The 25077-nt window shown below is 39.1% G+C and overlaps 1 protein-coding gene across 1 annotated transcript in view; it reads right to left on the bottom strand.

Annotated features, from left to right (window-relative positions):
• The window catches only part of LOC134625773 (protein kinase C-binding protein NELL1-like), a 280304-nt gene that overhangs the window by 234054 nt on the left and 21173 nt on the right, over positions 1–25077 (bottom strand). Inside the window, exon 3 of the mRNA XM_063471060.1 lies at positions 6623–6773. Within this exon, the coding sequence (XP_063327130.1) occupies positions 6623–6773 (151 nt within the window). The remainder of the gene's footprint in view (positions 1–6622; positions 6774–25077) is intronic.

Genomic DNA, 25077 nt, shown 5'->3' with positions numbered 1-25077 from the left:
TTTGGTACCAAGCCACGAGTGTTGAGGCTCGGGTGTGAAATTTGTGGCTTTCAGGGTTTTTATCGTTATTTTTTTTAATCGTTTTTAACATTAACTCGGTTTCCCTGGGTCTTTTCCCGTGTGTTATGAATAAATCTTTTTTTTTGGTACCGGTACTGGTTTTATTTTGTTGTATTTATCCACGACACCTTAAAGGCTGGTCTGTGAAAATATTGTCAGACATAAACCGGTCCATGGCGCAAAAAAGGTTGGGGACCGCTGCTGTATAGAATCACTCACCTTACAATGCTGCCAGGATGAAAGCTTTCAAAGTACGGACAGCTCCATGTATTTTTGATGTATTTCTAGAAGAATTTATTCATCATTAAAGCAAAAGTAACTTCTACATAGCTAGCCTAAACAAACTACCCCACGTAAATCTGGCATTTTGGTGACTCTCTCTGACCTTTACAGTTTACAGCCAAAAAAGTTCTGGTAGTATTATTTTTTATTTTTATTTTTTATTTTTTTTCTTTCTTTGGTAATATTATTTTTTTTACATTAATGTCATGGCATAACAGTAAAGTTGACCGAGTATTTTTCTGATGTCAGGTAAATTATTCCTACAGTTTAAATGAGTCACTGCTGACAGCCTGGATTGCAGTGGAGAAGAATGGATTGGTGGAATTTGAGATGTAAGGCAGTGTTAAGACAGGTGTGCTCACATGTTGGTGCCACATTTTACACAAAGGAAAATTCAAAAGAAGGCTGGAGGGCAAAGGACCGCAGTACTGTTTTTGCCCGCCAGGTAGGCGTGTCCCAGTAGCACTGACGTCACGCAAAAACTATGGATTGAACGTGTACAGAACGCCAAATAACTGCCACTTTGAAGATGTTTGCGACAGGAACTTTGTAGCCCTTCTGATGCACTTTAAGGTGTAAAAATAGTATTCCAGTAGGGTCCAGTACTGTTCACATAATAAGCACATTGTTCCACATTTGATATCAAGATGGGTTGAATACATGTGTAAAATGGAAACAGTAACTGTAGAGTGAACTGTAATTCTGGGAAAGTATCTATTAAGTCCAGACAAAGCCAAAGACAGCATTTGTACTGTATTGCACACCTTTAAAGCAAACCCTGCAAGGGAGTGCACTTTCTAGAATAATCTAGGGAGTTCATTGAGGAAACTGGCATCTGTCGGAGGTGAGAGGCCATGGCTCATCCTCAGCGCTGCTCCACTGGAGAGATCAGGAGTTCAGGATCGCAGCCAGCAGGTTATTCTTCTTCAACATTCAAACACAAATCCCATTTGATGGCAAAACAAGCTTCTGTGGATCAAACTATAGCACGAAATAAACAGGCTGGAGGTGGACGCAGGAATTTTCTATGGCAACACTTAGTTTTAGGATCATTTTAGGATCATCTGGCAGGGAAAGACGAAACCAAATTGTCAGTGGCAGTTTTACCAAGTAATGATGATCGATCATTTTGTTTTGTCAATATGCCATCAGACCTGCTTTTCAAAGGTATAATTTATAGAGAATCAGATGCTATGAATTAATTTTCTTAGGCTAAAATTGAACAAAATGAACAACATTAACATTTTTCTTCCAGTAATACAGATTGAAGTATTTAGAACTGCTAACAAGTCATGAGGTGGATAATAGTCAATGTGGGTATTGGTACAACTGTCTTATAAAAGAAATCTTCCATTGCCTTTGAGTTTAGGCAGGGATTTTCTATTCTACACATGACCTGTACTTTTACTAAGGCACGGGAGACTGAAATGTTCACCTTTACACCTGTGTAAAGGTAAAATATACATAAATATGCTGACTTCTGTTAAAACGTTTGACAGAAGTCAGTATCTGAAAATCCTGGAGAGCCAATTTATCGCTCCCGTGTTCAAGTAACTGCTGATATAAATAGAATTCAGCAGTAGGCCAGGCATTTTCTGCATTCAGCTTCCCTGCACTCACCAACATTCACAAACTTTTACCAGGAAGCCAAGCTTAACAAGTCCCTCTTCTTTCCCAGCATGTTTCTTAAAAGAGAAGAACCTGTGAGTGCTTATGAAGTGAGGCGCTGAGGGAGAGGCAGACCTGTAGAGTGACAAAAGGGCAGGCAGATGAACAGAGCAGCTGGAGGAGAATGGCTGAGCATCTTTGAGTGCACAGGTGGGAAGAGCAGTGGAGAGACCAGGCTTTGAGTTACTTCATCACAGAGCTATTGCCACTTGCTGACAATAAGAGCGTTACTGGTACCCAGAAAACTGCTGTCTAGGCAGAAATGGGATTCTTTTGTTCTATTCAGTCTAGTGGAGCAGCAATAAACCTTCCTCCTCATTCCCCAGTGCTGGGTGCAAGAAAAAAAAAAACTTTTTCTGCTTTAGCACAGGCCACCGAGAAATGCTTGCATTCAGAAGACGTTTTCACTTTGAGGATGAGGACAGTGGAGGAGGAGAGGAGGGGCGAGAGAAAGGATATTATCATATCGGGAAAGCAGAGTTAGCAGAGTCAGTGGGAGGGAGGAAAGACAGGACCGTTTGATTGTGCAGGGAGAAAGATGAAGAAGGAAAGGAAAGACAGAGCGATAGAGAAGGAATGTCTGATTGGATTTGGCTGAGCCGTAGAGCTACAGTGGCTGTGTGTTAGGTGGCTGAATGGGAGACTTGTGTTATAATGGGAAAGAATGGGCATCGGCGGAGGGCTAATAGGGCCTTCAGAGAGGATTCAGAGGTTCAGAACAAATCCTCAGTCACAATGGAGCACAGGTCTGCACCAAGCCAGTCAAGGCTGCGCCCATCTCACCAAATTTAATTACGCTCACAGTGTGGCAGTCTCTCTCAGAAAACAACTCGTCTCAAAATAACTTCATCCTGCTGTGGCTTAGCTGGGCTAGATTTGCATCCAAATCTCTCTCTTGCAATACCTGACAATGCACAATATATGAAGAAAAATGACTGAAAGTCAGTTAAACGGTTTGGTGGTAGTGGTGAAGAAACATTTATAATTATACTATGTCTGAATGTTACATAATGAGTTTCATCCAAAATTACAGGAATGAAAGTCTTGCTATGCCAATAATGTTAGCTGTATGGTAATACTATCTAGCTACATAGGCATGCTTTAAAGGCATAAAGCCCTGGATGGCCTTAAATTTTCTTCTTTTAAATTTGGACAAAACTGGAGTTATTGTACTTTAAGTCCCTAAAAACCTCAGAAACATGGTGTTTAACCAGGCACTTTCTCTGAATGGCATTACCTCGTCTTCCTTGGAGTCATTTTTGACCTGGATATGCCCTTCAACATGCAAATTAAACAAATATGTAGGACTGCTTTCTTTCATCTGTGCAAAATTGCCAAAATTACAAAATCTCTCTAGCGTGCTGAAAAGTCACTCTACAATCACAGTAAGGTATTCTGAAAAGCCTTCAGTTGACCTAATGTGCTGCATTCAGAGTGCTGACAGGGACTAGAAACAGAGCTTAACGCTCCCATACTGGCCTCTCTCTTCATTGGTTCCCTATTACATCCAGAATCAAATGTAAAATCCTTTTTCTAACATACAAGGTCTTAAGTAATCAGGACCCATCTTATTTTACAGACACGATAGTATCATATCATCCTAGTAGAGCTCTTTGTTCTCAGACTGCAGGCTTACTTGTGGTTCCTAGGGTATTTAAAAGTAGAATGGGAGGCACCTCTTCTGTGGAACCAGCTCCCAGTTTGGATTCAGGAAAAATACACCCTCTCTACTTTTAATATTAGGCTCAAAACCTTCTTTTTTGATAAAGTTTATAGTTAGGGCTGGATCAAGGGACGCCTAAGCATCCCTTAGTTATACTGTTATATGCTTAGGCTGCTGGGGGCCTTCCCATGATGCATTGAGCACTTCTGTTCCACTCCCATCCTTTCACTCCCCGCATGTTTATACACTACTACTGTATGGCATTACATTTCTCCCATAGTTCATGTTTTGTCCTGTCTCCCTATGGTCTCTTCTCTCATCTCTTTTCCCCTTAACTCCCAACCGGCAGATAGCTGCCCCCTTCCTGGTTCTGCCGGAGCTCTTTCTAACACTGCAGGTACTGTACCTAAGGTGCTTTTCAATATAACACACTTTAAGCAACTGCTGTTATGACTTGGCACTAAATAAAACTAAACTGAACTGAACTGAAATTTCAAGAAATCTGTATAATGCCTGCCTGATCTGTTTCTGTCCAGAAGCAGTATCTTCGTTACTGCGTAATAAAGTGTGTTCAAGGATCTCACTGTGAACAGACAATTCAAAACCCGACAAAGACATAGAGGTGATGCATAATGAAACACATCTGACTTAAAGTAGGTTTTGACTAAATCCAACTAAACCTTAAACACAGCACTAGAAGACATGGAATAGTAAAAAAGTCATGAATAAGTTGAAATGGATGTGGAAGGAACAGTGAAAGCTAGTATAGAAATAGAGGTTTGGGAATACAGACCAACTGGCAACTTTTGATGCCGATAATAAATTATGTACTTTAGTGTTTGGGTTGGAAGACTGTTCTAAATCTGGTAAAACAACACATATGTGTAAATGCAGTTACAACATTATTTTTTGGTGGACAGACCTATCCTGAACATTTTTAGAGCAATATACACTATAAGTGGCTTAGCAATTAGTATATCTAACTGGGTGTGTTTGAGTGTGGCTGAGGGCCTTTAATGCAACATTTGCTTAGTCCCAGCACTCCTCAGGGCTACATATGTTGCATAGAGCATGTCATTGTGCCTGAAGGAGGAGGGCAGTACAGTCATCTGGCCCCATTTAGCTTTGCTTGCTGTTGTTCGGCCAACCCACTGTGCAGCAATTATGCCTGAAGGTAATGTGAGAAAAAAAGTGAGAAAGAGAGAGAAGAAGAGGGACTAAAGAGGAACTCTAAGGGTCACCTTTAAAGCACAGTAGGAGGCAGCGCATTTCTCTTCAAGTGTGGATCATATACAGTACTACGTGCTTGAAGAAATAAGTACACGGGCACTGACATACACTGCAATATACTTAGGCTGAGTACTCAAAAAAGATGTCCTGAAGAACTCACTCTTTACTTCCATGCATTAAAACTTTAAACCAAAGCTTATATCATCAGCCAATTTAAGATCATGTTGCCTATATGGTAAGGAATGCATTGAATGGATGCAATGTCTTGGGTTAACATGAATGCAACATTTAATGTTGTAACCATTAAGGATAGAACTTAATGCCTGGACCTCACAATTATTGAAGCAGTGTGGGATAATCTTAAGACAGAAAAGAACAAAAGGCAGACAACATCCAAAGAAGAACTTTAAATATCCTTCAAGAAGCCTGGAGAACTATTCCAGACAATTCCTATTTAAGGAAATTAAAGTAAAGCTCAACCAAAGAGAGTTCAGGCAGTGTGAAAGAATAAAGGTGTTAGGACTGTACAACTTCTGTTTTCCCCTGTATACTGTATTTTCATGTATGTTTACGCATATTTTTACAAAAATCACTACATCAACGTGGGACAACTGTGGATCATCTGGAAGAGTGGGTCGTCTACCAGTTGCAGGATGAATCCCCAGCTCAAGTCATAATTTCCCTAGGCAAGATACTGATCCTAAGTTTTTTTTTTACCAAATATCTTGAGGATCACACATACACTGCTTTTTTGAAAAGATTATAACTGGGTAAATGAGACTTTCAGTAGTGCTCAAAACTAAAAAGAAAGCCACTATATAAGTACCAGTCAATTTTCCTAGCAAAATATAAAGAAACAGGACACGGCTCAAGACCTTTGCATAGCGCTGTACATCTATTAAAACTTTTCAGCAACTGTATGTCTTGTTTGCCTTGCTTTAGAGGACCAGCTATACTTCACTCTCCCATTGTGTGCAATTTTGCCCTCGTATTGATCCTCAGCAAGAAATTATAATCTCTACCTCGCATGCTCACTTGGACGACATGTTTTACAGAACTTTAAGGCTTTTACCTTTAGAGCACAGGAGGAAAATCATTGTCGCCTGCCCTTTACAAACAACTCATAGCTTCTCTGGGGGCCACAGGGTGATCTCACTGCTGCCACTCACTGATATCTTACATCACCTTCAGGGACAAACCTTACAATCCACTGCCAGGAATTCATTAACAACTAAGAAGCCATTAGAAATATTCCCACATTTTGTCAGGAAAAACAATCAGCTTTTTCCCATATTGGTAGTTCACAGCAGCTCAATTACAAGGCCATATGTTCCACATTTGTATATGGTTGTTTGTACAGCATTGTGTGAAAGAAGGGGTTTGGGGATTTTTTTGGCATTTTTCTATTTCTTTATACCTCACAGTGATCTTATGAACACTGAACACGGAACGTTATCTTTCTGCCCATAGTGTACAGGTTGAAGGGCTCTATTATTCCAGTGACTGGCCTCCCATCATGCTCTGGCTTACACTGGTAATGCTGTAATAGTACACTGCTCTTTAATTTACTCATCAACAGCCTTCTGCAAACAGCTAAGAGTAAGATGATAAATCCAGTCTAGGTTTAATTTAAAACAAGCACGCTCTGTAATCCATGGAAGAAAAGTTATACAGAAAAGCAGCCATGGGCCAAAATGAAGAGGATTACAGCTGGATTACCTGTGTTCTGACTCGTGGATGGAGAATATGACTCCTGACGTGGAGGACTTCTGCTGGATGGAGGCCAAGAAGGTAAACTCACTTTTACTCCTGAACAGCTGTACCACTTTTTCTGTGATGTGTGCTGGGGCGTGAACTGCTCTCCCAACATCTGAAGGAATAAAATGAAATGGAAAGAAATCATGAGCTTGTGTCAACTCTTTTCACAGGCGATGTGCCGTCTGCCTCCTCCATGCACACTTGGCAAAAGCACAAGCAACATATTAAGTGAGCTAATCACACATGGCGAAACACAAAGTAACACCTTTACACTTTGAAATATCTCTGAAACTGCTTTGGCAGTTCTGTCTGGCAAAAAAAAAAAAATCTGTTGATGCCAGCAGACTTCATCCACAGCTTCATACGCATGCTTAGACAGCAAACTTTGCATAGATGTGTGTGCGTCTGTGATATAAAAGAGCTTTATGTTCCCTTAAAGACAGAAAGATAAAGGAGAACCAGCAAAAATCAAGATTTTCCCTTGGCATATCCACTTGCATTCGGGTAGCGCTCTTCCCCACAAGTTCATAGTTTGAACAAATATAACTATACTAATTTCTAATCTCATTCTCATAGTAATTGTGATTTAAACTTATTTATGTAAGTTTAAATCATAGCCTCTTTCATCCCTAAATAACAGCTGTACCGAAGGGGAGAAAACCTAAGTGAAAAAACATGACCAGTTACAAAAAAGTCAAGAACATGTCAGCACGCCTTAAACTCTTTAATAGACTCTTATTGCTATCGTACATCAAGGATTTCCCATGTTAGCGCTGTTAGCGTGGGGATATAGTCACTGACCTACCAACATTTTAAATACTGCATTTGCAAAAAGGACTGAACTCTCTGTTTTATCATTAACGTCATGTTGGTAGATTTCAAACACTGAGTTATTTGCAGCTTTATACTGTTTGAAGCAGCAGTACATTTTATTGTATGTAAAATTATTGGAACTCTAAACAACACTGGGTTTAGAGACACTAAGCTACTAGCAGCTATAGCTTATTGTAGAATTAGCAAGTCTGAACCTGTAATGAAAATCAAAAACATCAAAATGGGACACTGCCAGGATCCAAATCATTTTTATTCGGCAGAGTCAGGCACACTGGTCTTCACACTTTAGACACTGTATTCCACCTGGAAAAGCAAACAGTGTCAAATTTTAAGAAAGCTGTTGTGTGTTCACATCTTAGTGTGCAGCATCTGTCTTTGTCCTTGCTTGTAGTTTTTGTATTTGTTGTTTATAGAAATAAACCTAAATGTATATGTCTAATGAGGTTCACTATAGTCAAAAGAAGATTCATATTCTGTTTGCAGTCATTCACCTTTAGTGGCACAGCTTTGTGCCACCAAAGATAAATGACAGACCCCCTTTCTTTTTAGAACAAAACATGAAGCAGCAGCAACACAGTAACAACAGCAAGAAGGGGTGGGTTGCAAAGCAGCTTGTAGAAATACAATATCTGAGGCACACTAAAACAGCTTCAACACCTAGTCCTATTTGCTATCTGGATGTGTAGAAGGGTTGGTTCTGAGAATTTCTTAAATTTCTGGTCTCCCTGAACTAATACTAGGCATATTCTCAATGTGCCTGCTGATGTGTTCACATTTCAGTCACATGCTTTTCATTGTTATCTCCCTTAAAAGTCAGCTTTGAAACTCTCCTGGTGTGGCATTAGGATGCACTTCCTTAAAGTTAATTACTAGCCATGTAAATCTATCTTGGTGGACAAATAGTTAAGCTATGTTGTTTAAAAACGGAGCATTAAAATTGTGAATTAAGTATCACATATTATATTCCTCTGCTCCAATGTTCCCACGTTCAATATTCTGTTAGTAACAAATGTATTCTTTCATCATTTCCAGGCCAACGTTGCAAGTCAAAACAATAGATAAATCCCTTAGTGGCCAGCTTCACTGACCTCTCAAGCTAAAACAAGCCTATATATTACCCACAACTTAAAGGACTTCTTAAAGGATTCCCTGACTGGTCTTTGGTGCGGCTTCAGAGCGTAGTGGAATGGTGATGTCACGACTCATTGTGAATGAAGGAGCAGCCGAAAGCAGTTTTACTTTACTTTGGCATCAGATATCTGTGTTTTGATGCTTTTTACGGACATAATACCGAGGATCAACACCACATTAGGCAGGGCTGGCTGTAATATTTTGCTCAGTATATCTGAATACAGGTAAGAAACCCAAAAAGAAGATAATCACAGTGAGAAATCTGAATGAGAGGTTGCCATGGTTCCACATTCCCAGTTGTAGCCAGCTGACAGACAGCCCAGTGGAGAGGAGCGCATGGTTGTCTCAGCACATGGCTTTTAAACCTCCCCAGGGTGACAGTGGCCTCCCTGACCTCGCACTTAGCCTCCTCACCATCACAGCCCTGTTAATAGAGAGCTACCCGCACCCCTCCGGTTCGATATGCAGGCTCCCTGAACAGATTCAGCCATTAGATCACCACTTCAAATCTATGGAGACACAGCACTGTTTTTAAGATGTGACGATACTGTTAGATTTCATGTTTTTCTTTCCTTCACTTGACAGACAAGTAAAATCCTAACTCATACAGAAAGCAGCTGTAGTAAGTCACGTTCGCGCTCCTCACAGCTATGATCAATACCAGCAAATTGTCATAATGAGTGCCACTCAATACAAACAGCAAACAAACCAAAGCAGCCACTTTTTCTTGTGCAAATGAGTTTGACTGCAAATGAGAATGAGAGTTAACAGTAGTTTATCTTCAGTGATGAACACTTTCTCCAAAGCAGTAACAGTGGACATGCTTCAGCTTGCATGTTAAGCAGCAGACACAGTTTTAGCTTTAATATAGCAGGCATGGAACACATATTCGGTAGCTACAGCTACAATAATCATGAAATGTAAGTTGTTATGACATTTTGCTTCAACTCTTTGAGCTTGTTCTCTTAATCTCCAGTCTTCATTACTTACTTTCTTACCTGACAGTCTTTCGACTTTCTTCTGTCAGGTTGGAGGCCCACAAAACTTTGAAACAACTGGTCTCTTTCTTCTCTTTAGCTTTTTAGCTAAACTTTTCCCTAAAAGTTAGGATGCTACGTAGTCAAATATTACTGTATTTTGACATGTCAAGAAAGATCTTCACAGACTTTTTAAACACAAGTTACTTTTCACAAAAACATAACCTAAGCTGTGTTTTTCTAAAATTTAAAAAGATTTTTCACGACATAAAATTTCTATGCACTTTAAAAATATGTTAATAAAATAATTTATGAGACAGTATACTTAGCGTGCTCCTTCCAGTGTAGCAGGAAAACTGCTCTGAATATAAACACTATTAATTATTAGGTATTTAGCATTTTTTCACCTTAGCTAGTTTGTAGCTAAAGATCAGGTTGATTCTTGAAATTTTCTTAAATTAAATGAGGGGATTCGAGTGTGACAACCATTCAACATCTTTTTTGTTTTGTGTTTTTTGTAGACTGAATTTATTTTTAGGGGAAAAGGCCAGCTACATTACAAAACAAGTTTAATGATCTAATGCAAATGTTGACTGATAGCAGTAGAGAAGATTTTGTCATTCAGGAAGAAAAGATATTCTGACTTCTATTAGCTTTGTGACGCTTTGCTCATATGAGTAGGCCTGCATTGCAAATTGCCATCTCAGTCATCACATTATCATACCAAGTCTTCACTCATGCATTTCCACTGAGCACACAGTTGACAGCAGTTAAAAACTGCCATCACCACATTTGCTTTCAAATCCTGGTTTACAGTTTCAATAGATTTTCATGACACACTGACGCTTTAAAGGCTGAAAAGGTATCATTTGCATTCAGCAATTCTGCAATACAATGCTTTTAAAATTTAAATAAATTAAATATAGTTTACTTTTGCAAATATTCAACATTTAAATGCATATTAAACATTGAATTATAACAATTTTATAATTTGCTTTAAATCCCAACTGCTTACATGTAGAGACGCCTGTGTAAAGACTGAACCACAAAATGCTAACAGATGCTAACTTTCACATTTAAAGGTTTAACGTACCCTTCCCACACACACAGTCCAAAGATTTTCGCAAACGCCTCTCAAAGTCTGCTGCACTTAAAATGACAGTGAAAACCACAATTACAAAGAGTATCCAAACAATAAAAGCTGTCAGTGTTATAACTACCCGACAGTCGACTAATTATGATGGATCAATAGTATGCAAGGAGCAGAACTGAAGCGAGGAATTCTAGCAGTCTACCATATAGCAGTCTTGACATTGTAGACATAAACAAACCCATTTACAGTGACAGGGGGAGCAGGTAGACCAGGAAGGTTCGTCTCCCAGCAGACAAGATGAAGCTCAGTGTAGCAGGCAGGAGCCAGCTGTCACCCCCCCTTCCCTTTCAATTTTACAGCTCATCACTTTAATCAGGAGCCTGGCGGGTCCTCCCCCAGCTTGGCTAAATCTTACAGATGGCCTCTTTAAGTGGCAGTGAGGAACAGGAGTTCAGGTGCAGCCCAGAGAGACTGTACACACCAAAGACACAGCCAGTCATGTCCATGTAGACTCCTGGCTGGCCAGATATGGAAAACCTATGTCACAGCCAGATAAGCATGTTACTGTACTATGTTCAACTCTTTGCCAAAGGCACAAAGTAGATCAGAGCAGAGTCCAAGAGGCCAGCAACCAGCAAGAAAGTCACACTTTGCTGTTCAGTGGGAGAAACAATAATATGCATCTGCATGTCAGCATGCTAGCGCTGCCTCCTAAACATTGCGTTCTCATACAAATACATTGTTAGTTACATCTAGAGGGAAAAATACCTTAAATTTAAAAGACAATTAACTTCTATCCAAGTGGCTAGCGCTGACTCCAATCAGGGACCATTTTTAAAATCCGTTGGATCCAAGTATACTTGACGGGGAAAAGTATCACAAAAATATGCAGGCAGAAATAGAAATTATTAACAATGTGTTCATTAATAAACAAAGACACAGCTAAATCATCAAGGCAAGGCAAGGCAATTTTATTTGTATAGCACACTTTCAGCACAAGGCAATTCAAGGTGCTTTACATGATTAAAATTAAAACACAGAAAAAAGAAAATAAATCACTTTAAAGGTTAAAATACAAAAAACATTTACAAGAAAGCATTTACAATAAAACAATAATCAACAAGCAAGTAAAAAGCCATAATAAGATCAGTTACTCATAAGCAAGTCTAAATAAGTAAGTTTTAATTTTAGACTTAAAAGACTTCAGTGTCTCTGCAGCTTTGCATTCTCCCGAGTGTCTCTAGTGTGTTCCAGATGTGAGGAGCATAGAAACTAAAAGCTGCTTCTCCATGTTTAGTTCTGGTTCTAGGGACAGTCAGTAAACTAAAGCTGGAGGACCTGACTAATCTGGATGGTTTGTACCATGATAGCGGATCTCTAATGTACTCTGGTGCTAACCCATTCAAGGATTTATAAACTAATAAAAGCACTTTAAAGTCTATTCTCTGAGCTACAGGGAGCCAGTGTAATGACTTTAGAACTGGGGTAATGTGCTCTATTTTCTTGGTTCTAGTGAGAACACGAGCAGCAGCGTTCTGAATCAGCTGCAGTTGTCTGATTGATTTTTTAGGTAAACCTGTGAAGATACTGTTACAGTAATCAAGGCGACTAGAGATAAATGCATGGATGAGATTTTCTAGGTCTCCTTGTGTCATTAGTCCTTTAATCCTAGAAATGTTCCTCAGGCGATAAAAGGCTGACCTTGTTATTACTTTTATGTGGCCCTGGAGGTTCAGGTCTGGATCCATTATTACACCTAGATTCTAGTCTCTAGTTGGACCAGTTTAAGCTGATTACTGATATTTAGTCGATCTTTTTTGGGTCCAAAGATAAGTACTTCAGTTTTGTTTTTGTTCAGTTGAAGAAAATTATGAGACATCCAGTTGTTAATTTGCTCAATGCATTTATTAAGGGTTTGGATAGGTTCAACATCAACTGGTGACATTGAGATATAAAGTTGAGTATCATCTGCATAATTGTGGTAGTTAATATTATTGGTGGTTATAATCTGGCTTAATGGGAGCATGTTAATGCTAAATAAGAGGGGCCCTAGGATGGAGCCCTGGGGGACCCCGCATGTGATTTCTATATTTTGTGATGAGAATTGGCTAATTGACACATAGAAGTTCCTGTTCTTAATTAAGGTAGGATTTGAACCAGTCGAGTGCCGTACCAGAGAGTCCGACCCAGTTCTCTAGACGTTCCAGTAATATATCACGATCAACGGTGTCAAACGTCGTACTAAGGTCCAATAGTACCAATACTGTGGATTTACCACGGTCAGTATTTATACGGATATCGTTGAACACTTTGACGAGGGCTGTCTCGGTGCTGTGGTGCCTACGAAAACCAGATTGATAAATATCAAAGCGGTTGAAAACCTGTTGGTAAGATATCCAAGCAGCAGGTGGCAGAGCTTAGCTTCTCAGTAATTTTATCAAGGCTTGATTGATTGATTGTTTGGAAATTAGTCATTTTCTCTGCATGGGTGTTGATTGGGCTTAACATCAATAATGACTAGCATTCTACAACGAAATTAGCAGTTCCAAAAAGGACCAGACCCTAACGAGGGTTCATAAGCACAGGTTGTAGTTCTCTCCAGATACAGTGCAGTGGATAATTAGAGCAAGTAAGAGGAAGTTGATATCGTCTTGATCAAAGAATTTGCTGAGGACTGTGTCCTTGTAGGCTGAAACAGTTATTCTCAGAGCACACGATTTATCCAGAGGTTGGATTACAAACTATGCCCCCCTAAAAACCTGAAATCTATATGTAATAGTTTACCTGAAGTGTAGAGGGAGATCATTCACAGTGAGGTCCCGACCCATACATGTATTAATTAAGTTGCATTGCACATACATAAACGTCTGCACTGCCCCCCCAATGCCATGTCAGACTGATGTCTGATCTGATGTCGTCAGCCGTTTCCACGTCCAAACTTCTCTTCAGGTCAAGTCAAACAAACACTGCAGCATTACAGAGAGTTAAAAACTGTCTAAATTCTTTCATCTTTAATAAAATGATCAGTGTGGCTGCTCTATCAGGTGTAACAATACAGTTTAACACCCAGACATCCATGACAACAGGGTTTATGAAGTTTAACAGAGTTAGAAGTTTTTAGAGGGGTAATTCATCCACAATATGAGGTTAGTTATTAATATACTGTTGCAATGGTTTGGATTACTTGCTATGAAAAATTCCTGATTCTCCACTTCATGTACCCATTCAAATCTTTGTTAGCCTCAGAGTGATTATTTTCTGACCTGATCAAGTATTTGGTGACTGCCAAACGGTGAGCCACTTGGATGTAGTTACATCCAAAAATTGACCTTTAAAACGTGCTGCAGATGAATAGTGGTAATAAAAACCCAGAGAGGCTGACAGTGACTACTGACTATTTTTATGGGCTTGTTCAGATTAAATAGAACAAGATAAAAAGCATTAAAACATGCTGAAAAGAAAACAGCCTTAAAGAACCCAGTGTAGTTTGGACCCAGGCGCAAGGTTCATTCGTCATCACTAAACAACTGGCTAACTGTACAGAAAAAAAACCTCCTACTCCCTATAATGACAAATGCAACACACATCTGACTTGCATCTTGCATTGGGATTCTTGCCTTTTCCTCTGCCGCTTCATGTCCAGTTTGCTCTGTTTTATCAAATTACCAGTATTACTGAGAGTCACTGAAGGTGACACAACCCTGATAAGGATAAGTGAAAGAGGACAGATAGACAGTCTACAGTAAGCCTGCCAGATACCTTAGTAAATCATGTTTGAATGATTGCTTTAAATACTCTTGCATTCTGAAAAGGAAACCTAATGCATGTAATTTTGAGATGAAACTAAACAATCTGATGAGACAGTCAGAATTCTAAGAGGGAACATCCTGACAAGAAAGTGATCATTCGAAGACAACGTCCAGAATTTTGAGAACCAGGTGAGAATTCTGAGATGAAAATCTGAATCTTGACATAACAGGGAGAATTCTGTGTATTATTACTCCAAAAATAACATTATAATAATGTTAATTAATTTTCATTAATTTTTTTCATAATTTTCAGACAAAAATTAGTATTCTAATGAGACAATCAGAATTCTAAGAGGCGGCATTCTGAGAAGAAAGTGAAAATTCTGATGTAAAGCCCAGAATAGAATTCTGAGGACAAAGTGAGAAATCTGATATAAAAATCAGAATTTTGAGGTAAAAGTCAGAATTCTATGTGCCAATATTCCAAGGATTCTGAGATCCGGGTAAGAATTCTGAGAAAAAAAGAGAATTTTTTATGTCAATATTCCAAGGATAACATGACAATTCTGAAAACAAAGATAGAATTCTGAGGCAAAAGTTAGTATTCCGATGAGACAGTTAGAATTCTAAGAGGCGAAATTCCAACAAGAAAGTGAAAATCCTGAGGTAAAGTCTAGAACTGGGTGAGAATTCTGAGATAAAAATCTGAATTCTGAGGTAATTCTGTGTCAACAAGAATAACGTGAGAATAGCATATGCAATAAGACCAGCCATAAAAATATCTGTGTCCTCATCTTAGAGGTGCAAAACTGAAACTGCATCTCGTCAGTGATTCCCAGCAGTAGTTTTTTAACACCTAAAGAGGGTTTTGCACTAACACAAACAGCTAGAAAATGTGGCTCTCAGTTTTATATTAATTTTTAATTTAAATTTTCACTCCTGGTTTGGTTCAAGCACAGAAGCACTGTGTGAATAGATTAGAAAAAGACCAGAATTTGGTCTTTGGCTAATCCTTGTTCTTTGGCATCTTAAGCAAGGACGACAAGCTCTTGAAAGCCTACAAGCGTGAGCAAAAACAATAAAAACTATTGTTGATTTAGTCCCCACAGTTTCACTGATCCCAAGGTTATATAGTCGAATGTCTGTCTTTTTTTTTTTTTTCTTTTTTGGGGGGGTGGGGCTAATCACTGAGACACAAGTCCATTATAATTTTTCATACTAGCCTAAAACTCATCGCAAAGCTTTAGTCCTGAATAATAACTAATGTAGTTTAACCTTTATCTGGACAAAGTGAATGATATATCTATTTATGCAGATATACAAACAGACCATCTGTACTCAAGCGTCAGATCAAAGAGCATCTTTGGCTGTCTTAGGCTTGCAATCCTAACATCAACATATTTGCCATTACTGACAGCTGCTCAGAGGCCGCTGTTACAGTAAGAAACAACATTAAAAGTGCAAGAGAGATAATAAGAGAAGAACAACACATCAAAGTTTCCTGGCATGAGTTAAAGCCAATTAACTGAACCCACGAAGGATAGAGTGATGTTTGTAAGTAACATTAAAAAAAGCAAAAGTGAAAAATATTTTTCACTGACCATCAAAGCACTATCAGTCATTCTTAAGGCAAGATGCAGTTGACAGAACCCAAATTTGTGTCAGTTATCCAGCAAAGTACTCACCAACTCAGCAGGTAAATTTCTTTTCCATTTGGAGCATGTTAATCCTAATAACATTGCAAATATTGCAAGACCCACAACATTTGACAGCTATGGATTATCTTGAAAATGTATGAAAAACAGAATTAACAAACGGGAGGTTCCCTAGCATGGGCAATCGAAACAAATGAAAAAAAAATACAGTATAAAAAGATAACCTAGAAAGAAATAACTACATTCGACAAAAATGAACTAATGGCGTCTTTTATGTCAAACTGACCTGAATCTTTAAAGGCTATATGATAAAAAAAAAGAGTATAAAGCTATGACAGATTCAGAAGTCCCGAACTCTATGAAGGCCCAGAAGGCGAGGAAGCATGACATCTGTCCACCCCTGCACTGCAATCCCATAATTTTCCAAATTTCCTTTTAAATTCATTCTTAAATTTCTTTCAAAAGCATTGCATGTTGTTCCTTCAGTATAGTATCTATTCACATTTTTTAGCGTGTATGTTAGAAGCTGCTGGAACAGTCTGCTGCTGGACCTATGAACAGCTGGAAACGCTGAAATCTTTAAAACATTAATTCCACACCTACCTTTCTACCCGACTGATAAACTATGGTTAAATGACAAAATTTACTTTATTTTTCATTTAATTGTTTTATTTTTCTTATATTCTTTCCTTAATTTTTTAATTCTGTGTCATTCTCATTCTTGTCTTGTTTTAGCTCTTGAACTCTTTGACACACTGCCAGATGATTTTATCGTAAAACTCCTGATTTCAATTCTTAATACAAGCTATTAAGTATTAGTTATGATGTAATGGCACATTTGGCTGCGTTTTGGCACTGGAAAACCAAATGTGAGATGATTTTGGCTTAGAGATGCCTGCCAGATTTGGCCTGGTTTTCAAATCTGTGAACTTGGGCCAATAGTAACTGTGACGTCCAATTAGCAGAACTCAGGGCAGCGGTGGGGCAATTTTTGTAGGCTGCGAGTTCACTCACTTGGGCTTGTTGGCCACATTGTTAATTAATACTATGAAGTACCACAATGAAATTTATCCTCATAATTGACTGGCTAGCCACCTGTTTTAGTGTCTTTACAGCAAATAAATTATACAGAGTGCTGAAATAAAAAGCCCCAAACCAAAGCTCATGGAGTATCAAGATTAATTATACACTGAATAATTAAACACATCTGCTTTGCATATTAGTATTCAAAGCCTATATGCATGCATATCATTTATCTCGAGTCAAACTAGTATCAGTCCTGTCAGAAGACTTATCGTGTGCATGCCGTTTATCTTTCTTGCTCTGCTGTTGGCGTTTTTTGCCCTGACACATTTTAAAGTTGTACATCCGCTTCTGCTGCTTCAGACTTTTATCTTTCAAGCAGTTTGACTGGCTAACAGCAGTAACATGAAATCGTGAGATTTGTAACTGAGTTGACTTAAATCAGTTTTGTAAGGTGGTCACTTTTACGTTAAAGTTTTTACATGGATCAGTGTTTTTCACAGCTGAGTGACAACTAATGTTCTTCCCGCAACTGAGAGACAGTGGGATGTGGGAATGACTTACTAACACATTATTATATATTACATTTGACAGTACATCCCATGGCATACTTTGCATGTTATCACTTAGTGGCTAGTGACTAATAGTTGCATTTGTAATTGGAGAAACTACGTTCTATATTCCCTAATCATCGCCTAACTTATAGGCAAATGTCAGTGACATGGTGACCAAAGAGAATGCAGTGTTTGGCGCCGTTCAGCGACTTCAAGTGATAAAGATTAAAATAGCAACTGGCAGCATAAAGTATCCTCAGCATCGATGCAAGCAAGGCTTGGGTAGGATCAGGTGACCCTCCCATGATGCACCAAGCATTTTTTCTGCACTCACCTCTTTTCACTCTCCTTGTCTTCATACACCACTTTGCATTTATTCATTAATTGTTACTCTCTGGCTCTCTTCCACAGTGTGTCTTTTGTGCTGTCTCCCTCCCCTGACCTTCAACCTGTCACAGCAGATGGCTGCTCCTCCCTGAGGCTGGTTCTCCTGGAGGTTTCTTCCTGTTAAAAATTATTTTTTCCTTCCCACTGTCGCCAAGTGCTTGCTCATAAGGGGCCATCTCATTGTTGGGGTTTTCAGTCTATTATTGTAGGGTCTTTACCTCACAATATAAATCACTTTGAGGAAACTATTGTTGTTATTTTGTGCTATATAGATAAAGTTACATTGAATTTGTCCACTGGAAATCAACCATAAACAACAAAACGATGCACAACGCGTGAAAGGCTTCCAATGCGGATGCCCCTTAATTCATAAGCTCCCAGTTCTGTATGACAGCTCACCTTCCTGAAGTGAACTACACCATGTCATTGTTTGTTAGCTTCTGATCTCGTCTCCATGTCAGGGATAATTTATATAACTAATTAATTATGTTATGGTGTTGTGCAACTGTGCGCTCAACTTGCTCGCTTTGATGGATGAATTCTGCTGCTGTCTGATCCTGCAGGTATATAATAAATTCAGGGGGAAACCTGAGTCATGCTATAAAGCTGCAACTTCCTAAAATGGCTGGAAGCAACCAACCAATTTCAGATCCTGTACTAGTGAATCTCGTTAATCTGACCTGTCACACCTCCAACGTGGTAAAGACATAACTCTGAAGTTGTAGTTTGCAGATATTCTAATCTTAAATAGACGTAAATTCATGGAGCAATGTGAATGAAGGAAACCAGCACACATGAAAAAAGTTAAAAGTGGTTTATTTGCACCCCTGGCAACTAAAGACTGCATGTTTTGCACCCTTTATGGACGACTCTTAGTGCTGAAATGTGGAGAAAAAAAAAACTGATGGCTTCCTCAAAGCACCAGACTGCAAGACCGAAAGCAGCCAAAAGCATGAGATTTGGGAACCCTGTTTTTTTTTTCTGTTACTGCTGTGTCATTTAGCTAGCTGAGCAACTCACAAGAGGCAAGACAGACATTCACATTGTAATCCAGTGCGTGCCTATCTGTCAGTGTGATGCACACATTCAGACTTGTGCTAAACTGACAGTAATTTGCATATGTTGAGGATGCTATGTTGGCATTTATTGAAAAGTGACCAGGGTGTGCAGTCTGGCATGTTCAGATGCCATCAGATTAACAGAAAGGGAAGGTTTAAAGGGGGTTAAGTCAACTACCAAATTACTTAAAAAATGTTGGAAAAAAATAAGAAAAAAAAGCTGACATAAACAACAAGTCTGCCATTTATATGCCCTCAACTGTGAGGCTTTACATATGCGAGCAAAAATGTATGTGCCACTTGTAAACTTTCACAGGGGGTTATTCCCCCTCTCTCTGATCCTGAAAGAATGTAGTCATCTTTATTTCCTCACTTGAAGCTCTCCAGTCTGTACTTCCACACATGAAGCTAGCCAGCCAGTCATCCATCCAGTACACAGCAGACCGTCCCTGAGGAGCTAGCCTGTTTTCAGCTGCTCAAGGCAGGTCTGCAGTGGAGAGTAAAAAGCAGAGAGAAACCCGATTGCAGAAGAAGGGCTGGGCTAGAAGTGAAGATAAAGGACTGAGGCATGACTAGAAATGGAAATAAAACAAACACACACACATGCACACACATACACACACACACACACACAAAGCTGTCAAAGACTCAAGTTTAAAACAAAAAACTGTACATCAACAGCAAGCACTGATGGCACTTTGCTTTGCTTACAGTTGAAGCAAAGCTGCACCAAATTCAGTGCATAGTTTCTCATCTGAAGCAGAATGCAGAAAGAAATGGAAAAAAAAAGACACATTGAGACACTACAAAGGTCAAATGAATAACTCGACAAGTGGCTAAGTTACTATAAATGTAAGGAATATTCAGTTATAGTACAAACTGGCATGGTGTTTGCAGAAAAAAACAAAAACAAAGGAAAAGTACACTTTGATGCACGTGACAGAGACTGTGAGTGCATGTCAAACAGCCTACAAGCACAGCAGAGCTCTCAGCAAGCTTCTCCTAAGTCAACTTGGCTTGCATTTCAAGAACTCCCCAGCTGCTGAAAAATTCATACACACGAATCGATAAAACATTGATGATTCAGTTCAAGCTTTCCTTCTCTTTGCAAGAAAATAACCTGACTGTAAACATTAAGCATCCTGCAAGTTCTAACTGGTAGGTTATTGGTGCGATACCATGTGTCACGTATCCAACAAGACAGCCCACCAAAAAGATCCACCCCATGTGGTCTCTGCTCTGACCAAGCTGACAGTTCTTTATTATGAGCCACAAGATTGAGGGCAGCTTGATTACCATAAATAAGGATGAAACTCAGATAAATAAAGGCCATTCGTCTGAGGGCGAGTCACCGACTTGTCACTTAAAGAAAAATAATGCTAAACACTGGCGCATAATCCAGCAAGAGGGATATTAGATAGTGGTTAGAATAATGAACTTCCACTTTGATTTCCTCCAGGGGCAACAACATTTGCACGTTGTATCTCAAACGCGTGTGCTGTAAGCCGGTGAACCCAGTGATGAACTGTGTGTAGCGTTAAAATATGTGTGCAGATGCATGTGTCAAGAACTGAGATTATTGCCAGAGGAGATGGTTCTTGAACAGAATGAATTTAAATTCATCATGCTCACATTAAGTTACGGAGTAAAACAAAAGAGTTTTATGAAATAACGTGAAATGACTGATGAATACGAAAATGTCTTTAAAGTTAGTTTAGTGATCACATTCAACATTCAGTTTCCTGAACCAATAATGTACATTTTTAGATGTTAGTAATAGATTTCAGTCACCACTGTGCCTAATTGCAAAATTAAAGTTTATTGAGATTTTTTTTAAATTCTTTGTAGGATTTTCTTTTTCTCACAAACATCTTGCAGGATGCTGTCTTTTTACTTTCTTCCCATCATCAAGATGCGATGGTAACCTCACACACACACACACACACACACACACACACACACGCACACACACACACACACACACACACACACACACACACACACAAAATAAAAACATGTTCTCATTGTAGTCACCTAAATGTAAAAATACTGTAGATTTTTTAAAAACTCAAGATATTCGCATTTATGCTGCTCGAGTACAGCCCCACTGGGGACTAATCTCTCTCTATAGTGTAAGCATTTGTGTGTCTCTGTGTATGTGCACATGTGTTTTGTTAACAACTCTCTAGGCTTAGATCCTATCCATAATCAGCTCCACCCCCCTACAGCTTTACACAATCCCCCTCTGCTGTGGGCAGGTTTTAACACCAGAGCTGGCACTCCAGGCTTTAAACTGCTCACACTGTACACATCCAGCATCGAGACACACACACATACACACATAAAGAACACAAATTCACACAGGGGAAATAGGTGGAATTGAGATGTGAGCTAATTTAGCAGACCATAGAGAGTGTTGAGGTGCTGTATCAGTATCCGCCAGGCCTCCAGTAGATCCACTGCTGGGAGTGTTGCTAACTCTAAGGGTATGCACAGCTGTATAGCCAGGGACCCTGCGGAGATTCAGGGGAGCTTGAACAGCAAGTTCCACACATTCACAACACAGCCAAGCTTAATTACCTCTTCATACTGCTCCACATGACAAACAGCCATCCACTGGATCCGAGAGCGGGACAACACCAGCCAGCAGGCTTGCCAACCAGACAGCCTCCATCCTATCATCAGCACTGCTTGCACAGCTATTTGTCTCAATTAGCCATGCTCTGCATACTTGAAAAATATGATGTCAGGATATGGCTTGACTAACAGCGTCCATAAGTACTGTACCCTTATATTCATGATAAATCATTCTCTAAGAGCTCTCAGCCACTGTGTCGTTAAATGTCGAATAACGCAACAAATCGGCAAATAACCTCATCATCACACAATCATGTGTATGGCAGGCTCCTTAATCATATGTTCATACGGACAAGCTGACAGCGACAGCCAGATTGTTTACCTCTGCATGAATCCTCCTGCATTCCTTTATCCTTTAATAAGAGCAAAGGTGGATGACCAAAAAAAAAAAGAAACAACCAACAAAACAATGGGGGTAGTGCAAACAAGTCGTGCAGCGTGGACAGCAAGCAGAGCAGAGGTGGGAGATAGAATCAGATCAGGACATACATGAAGGTGACACACGGGCAGATAATACAGCCAAAGGTCGCCCAAGGGCACCTGGCTACTTTACCAGGAACCATCTCTTAAGAGCCCAGCAGCACTACAGCAAACACCTGCAGCAACCACATATATCATAATTTACACGTGTCAAATCTGACATTAAACACTGGGCTGTGATATGAGAACGGCCAGTTTTCCTTTTTTTTAATCCTGTTCTATATTGTGAGCAATGGCATTTCTTTTAATGTTTCAGTCATGCAGCTGCTTCCCAGTTTGGCAAATAAGAACTCTTATGTGAAAACATGACAGGGCATATTGCTTGAAAGCTTTCATTTTATAGCAGCTGCCGTCACAGAATGTAGCCGCTCTGAATACAATGTGGTGCTGGGCATTAAATGATTAAGCAACTTTTTGTTATCAAACCAGAGTAGGTTGCTGTTTCCATAATCCATGCCAACTTAAAAACAAGTTTCATCTTAAACATATGAGAAATAAAAGAAACATTTTTAAAAATAAGTCTACAAGAAGGCAAACTACAGCCTATTCTTAAGTCACCAACCACTTGGCAACCACAGGTCGTTAGGGAAAAATGTGCATTCCCTGACCAGTTGGCGAGGGGTTGCCGGCTGTTGCTAGGTGAAACAGGTTATAAAAGGGTGCTGCACTAACAACATCAACTAACTAATTTAATCAACATCCACTCCAACCCAGTAACACAGCAAAATGTGTAATAGACATGCCGGTCCACTGTGTCCATTGCCTCTCCAAAGCATGAATGGACACGCATGCAGAGTTAGTTTGGTTATCATTAAACTAAATTGTAACTGTTTATATTTTTAATTAAAATTATCAGAAAATACATCAGCTTGTCTAGTTTTGTGCTTACATTTGACTCATGCTGTGTCACTGGATATAATTGTTTGTTACTACTCTTGAAGCAGTAGATTCACACCTTGAATTAGATAGGCTGTCATCAACGACAGTAGCACATTGGAAGAGAAGGATGAAAAATGGCCTTCATATTGTTGTCATTTATAAATGCTGCAGCCTGTATGCTGCAATCACTGATAAAACATTGTTCAGTACTTTTTTTCTATATTGTCAAAAATATCATTATCATAAATTTCCTTGAAATACCATGATCTAATTTTGAGGCTATATTACCCAGCCCTATTCAGTGAATAAACAACTTTGATACAATTACCGAGCTAAAGACATACTGTTTTGAAAGGTTTAGGCAAGCATAAGCATGGCGACTAAAGAAACCACATACAAAACTCTTCAGCACTACATGCAGCTATGGCAGTATCTGAAAACATTACAACCCTGCCAGAGAGCACACAGACTAATACTTTTCTAAAAAAAAGAAAGATGCAGCAAGACAAACAACACAAACCGTTCCCTCCCTCTCTTATCTGAGCAAATGGAGCATCAATTCACACACAGGCAAAAAAAAAAAGGGAAGGAAGGCGCTAGCTCATCAAATACAGATGACTGGAAATGTAAACTAGTTGATGCGTGTGGAGCAATATCTGTATGTGTACTCTCAACATGTATCAGCAGCAGATTATTCACATAGGACTCCATTTGGAGAGGAAGCTACCAGGTTTAGTGACTCCCAACTGTGTCGGGGTTGATTATGAAGTCAGAAACAGTGAATTATTAAAACAAATGGCACTCCAGATTTTTCCTCTGTCTTCATGACAAACGCTATCTCCTCTCAAGCGTGGAGAAGCGAGCTGTGTATAACACGAGCATGAAAAATCTCCACGGCCTTCCTCCCCCTGTGTGTGTGTGAGAGCGAGTGTGAGGCGATGCTTGGCGCGCCTTCCCTTCTCTAGAGGTAATGACATTGTGATACATTACCAGGCCTCAGTCATTTAGTAGTGTAAAGTTGAACCTTTAGTTTTCATAAACTTCTGGTATAAGGCTGGTAGGTAGTACGCATCCTGCTCATGGTAAAGTTGCTGTAATATTTTGACTTTCACTCAGTGAGGAGTAATAAAAAGAAGAGGTGGTGAGCTAAGTAACACTTGTCCTAGTAATGACAGATAGGTTGACTGATCAGTTAGCTGATTAGGGGCAATAAAATAGTCACGAATACCAACAAATACAGGTATCCACTTCCATAATGACTCAAATATTTATGTAAATGGAAAGAAGAGCAGTATTCTTACAATAAATATTTTCTACCTTATTATTTTGTTTCTTTTATTTGTTATGTGTTACCTTACATAACTGCAAGCAACTGCAAACAAATAAACGTCAACATTATATATTTTTTCAATCTCCTGACAGCCAAAAAAATTTGTTAACAGACAAATGTGATCAAGAGATATAAAGAACTAAGAATGAAACATCGGCAACTAATCAGTAACTGAGTGGGTAGATCACTATTATGGGAAAATGTAGAATTATACTTACAAATAAGCACTGATATATGTTTCCTGTCCAAAAGGCAAGATGTTTTTTTTTTATTTGGACTGTAAAACCTTTCTGGATAGTTGTCTTTGTATTATGATCATAACTAAATACCAAATGCATTCTTCTAGAGCTTTGTTTTTAACTTCTATGGTGCATAAATGTGTCCAGCTACATAAATCACTATCATTTTTTAGAAATTACATAATTTATAGTGTAAATGAATACACTGAAAAAAAGATTTTGACATCACTTACATGAACAAACTGCCAAAAAATTGTTGGTTTTTACAGTAAGGGGACTATTGCCCATGAAATGGAGGATTAAACCTCAGTTAGGAGAGCTTATAAATGTGTGTTCTTCAAATTAGCCAAACCTCTGTGTCATCCATTGTAAAAGTACACATACGCAGAG

This window comes from Pelmatolapia mariae, linkage group LG1 (genome assembly GCF_036321145.2).
Source record: "Pelmatolapia mariae isolate MD_Pm_ZW linkage group LG1, Pm_UMD_F_2, whole genome shotgun sequence".
NCBI lineage: Eukaryota > Metazoa > Chordata > Actinopteri > Cichliformes > Cichlidae > Pelmatolapia > Pelmatolapia mariae.
The sequence above is the reverse complement of the archived record's forward strand: the minus strand, read 5'-3'. Positions and strand labels throughout refer to the sequence as shown.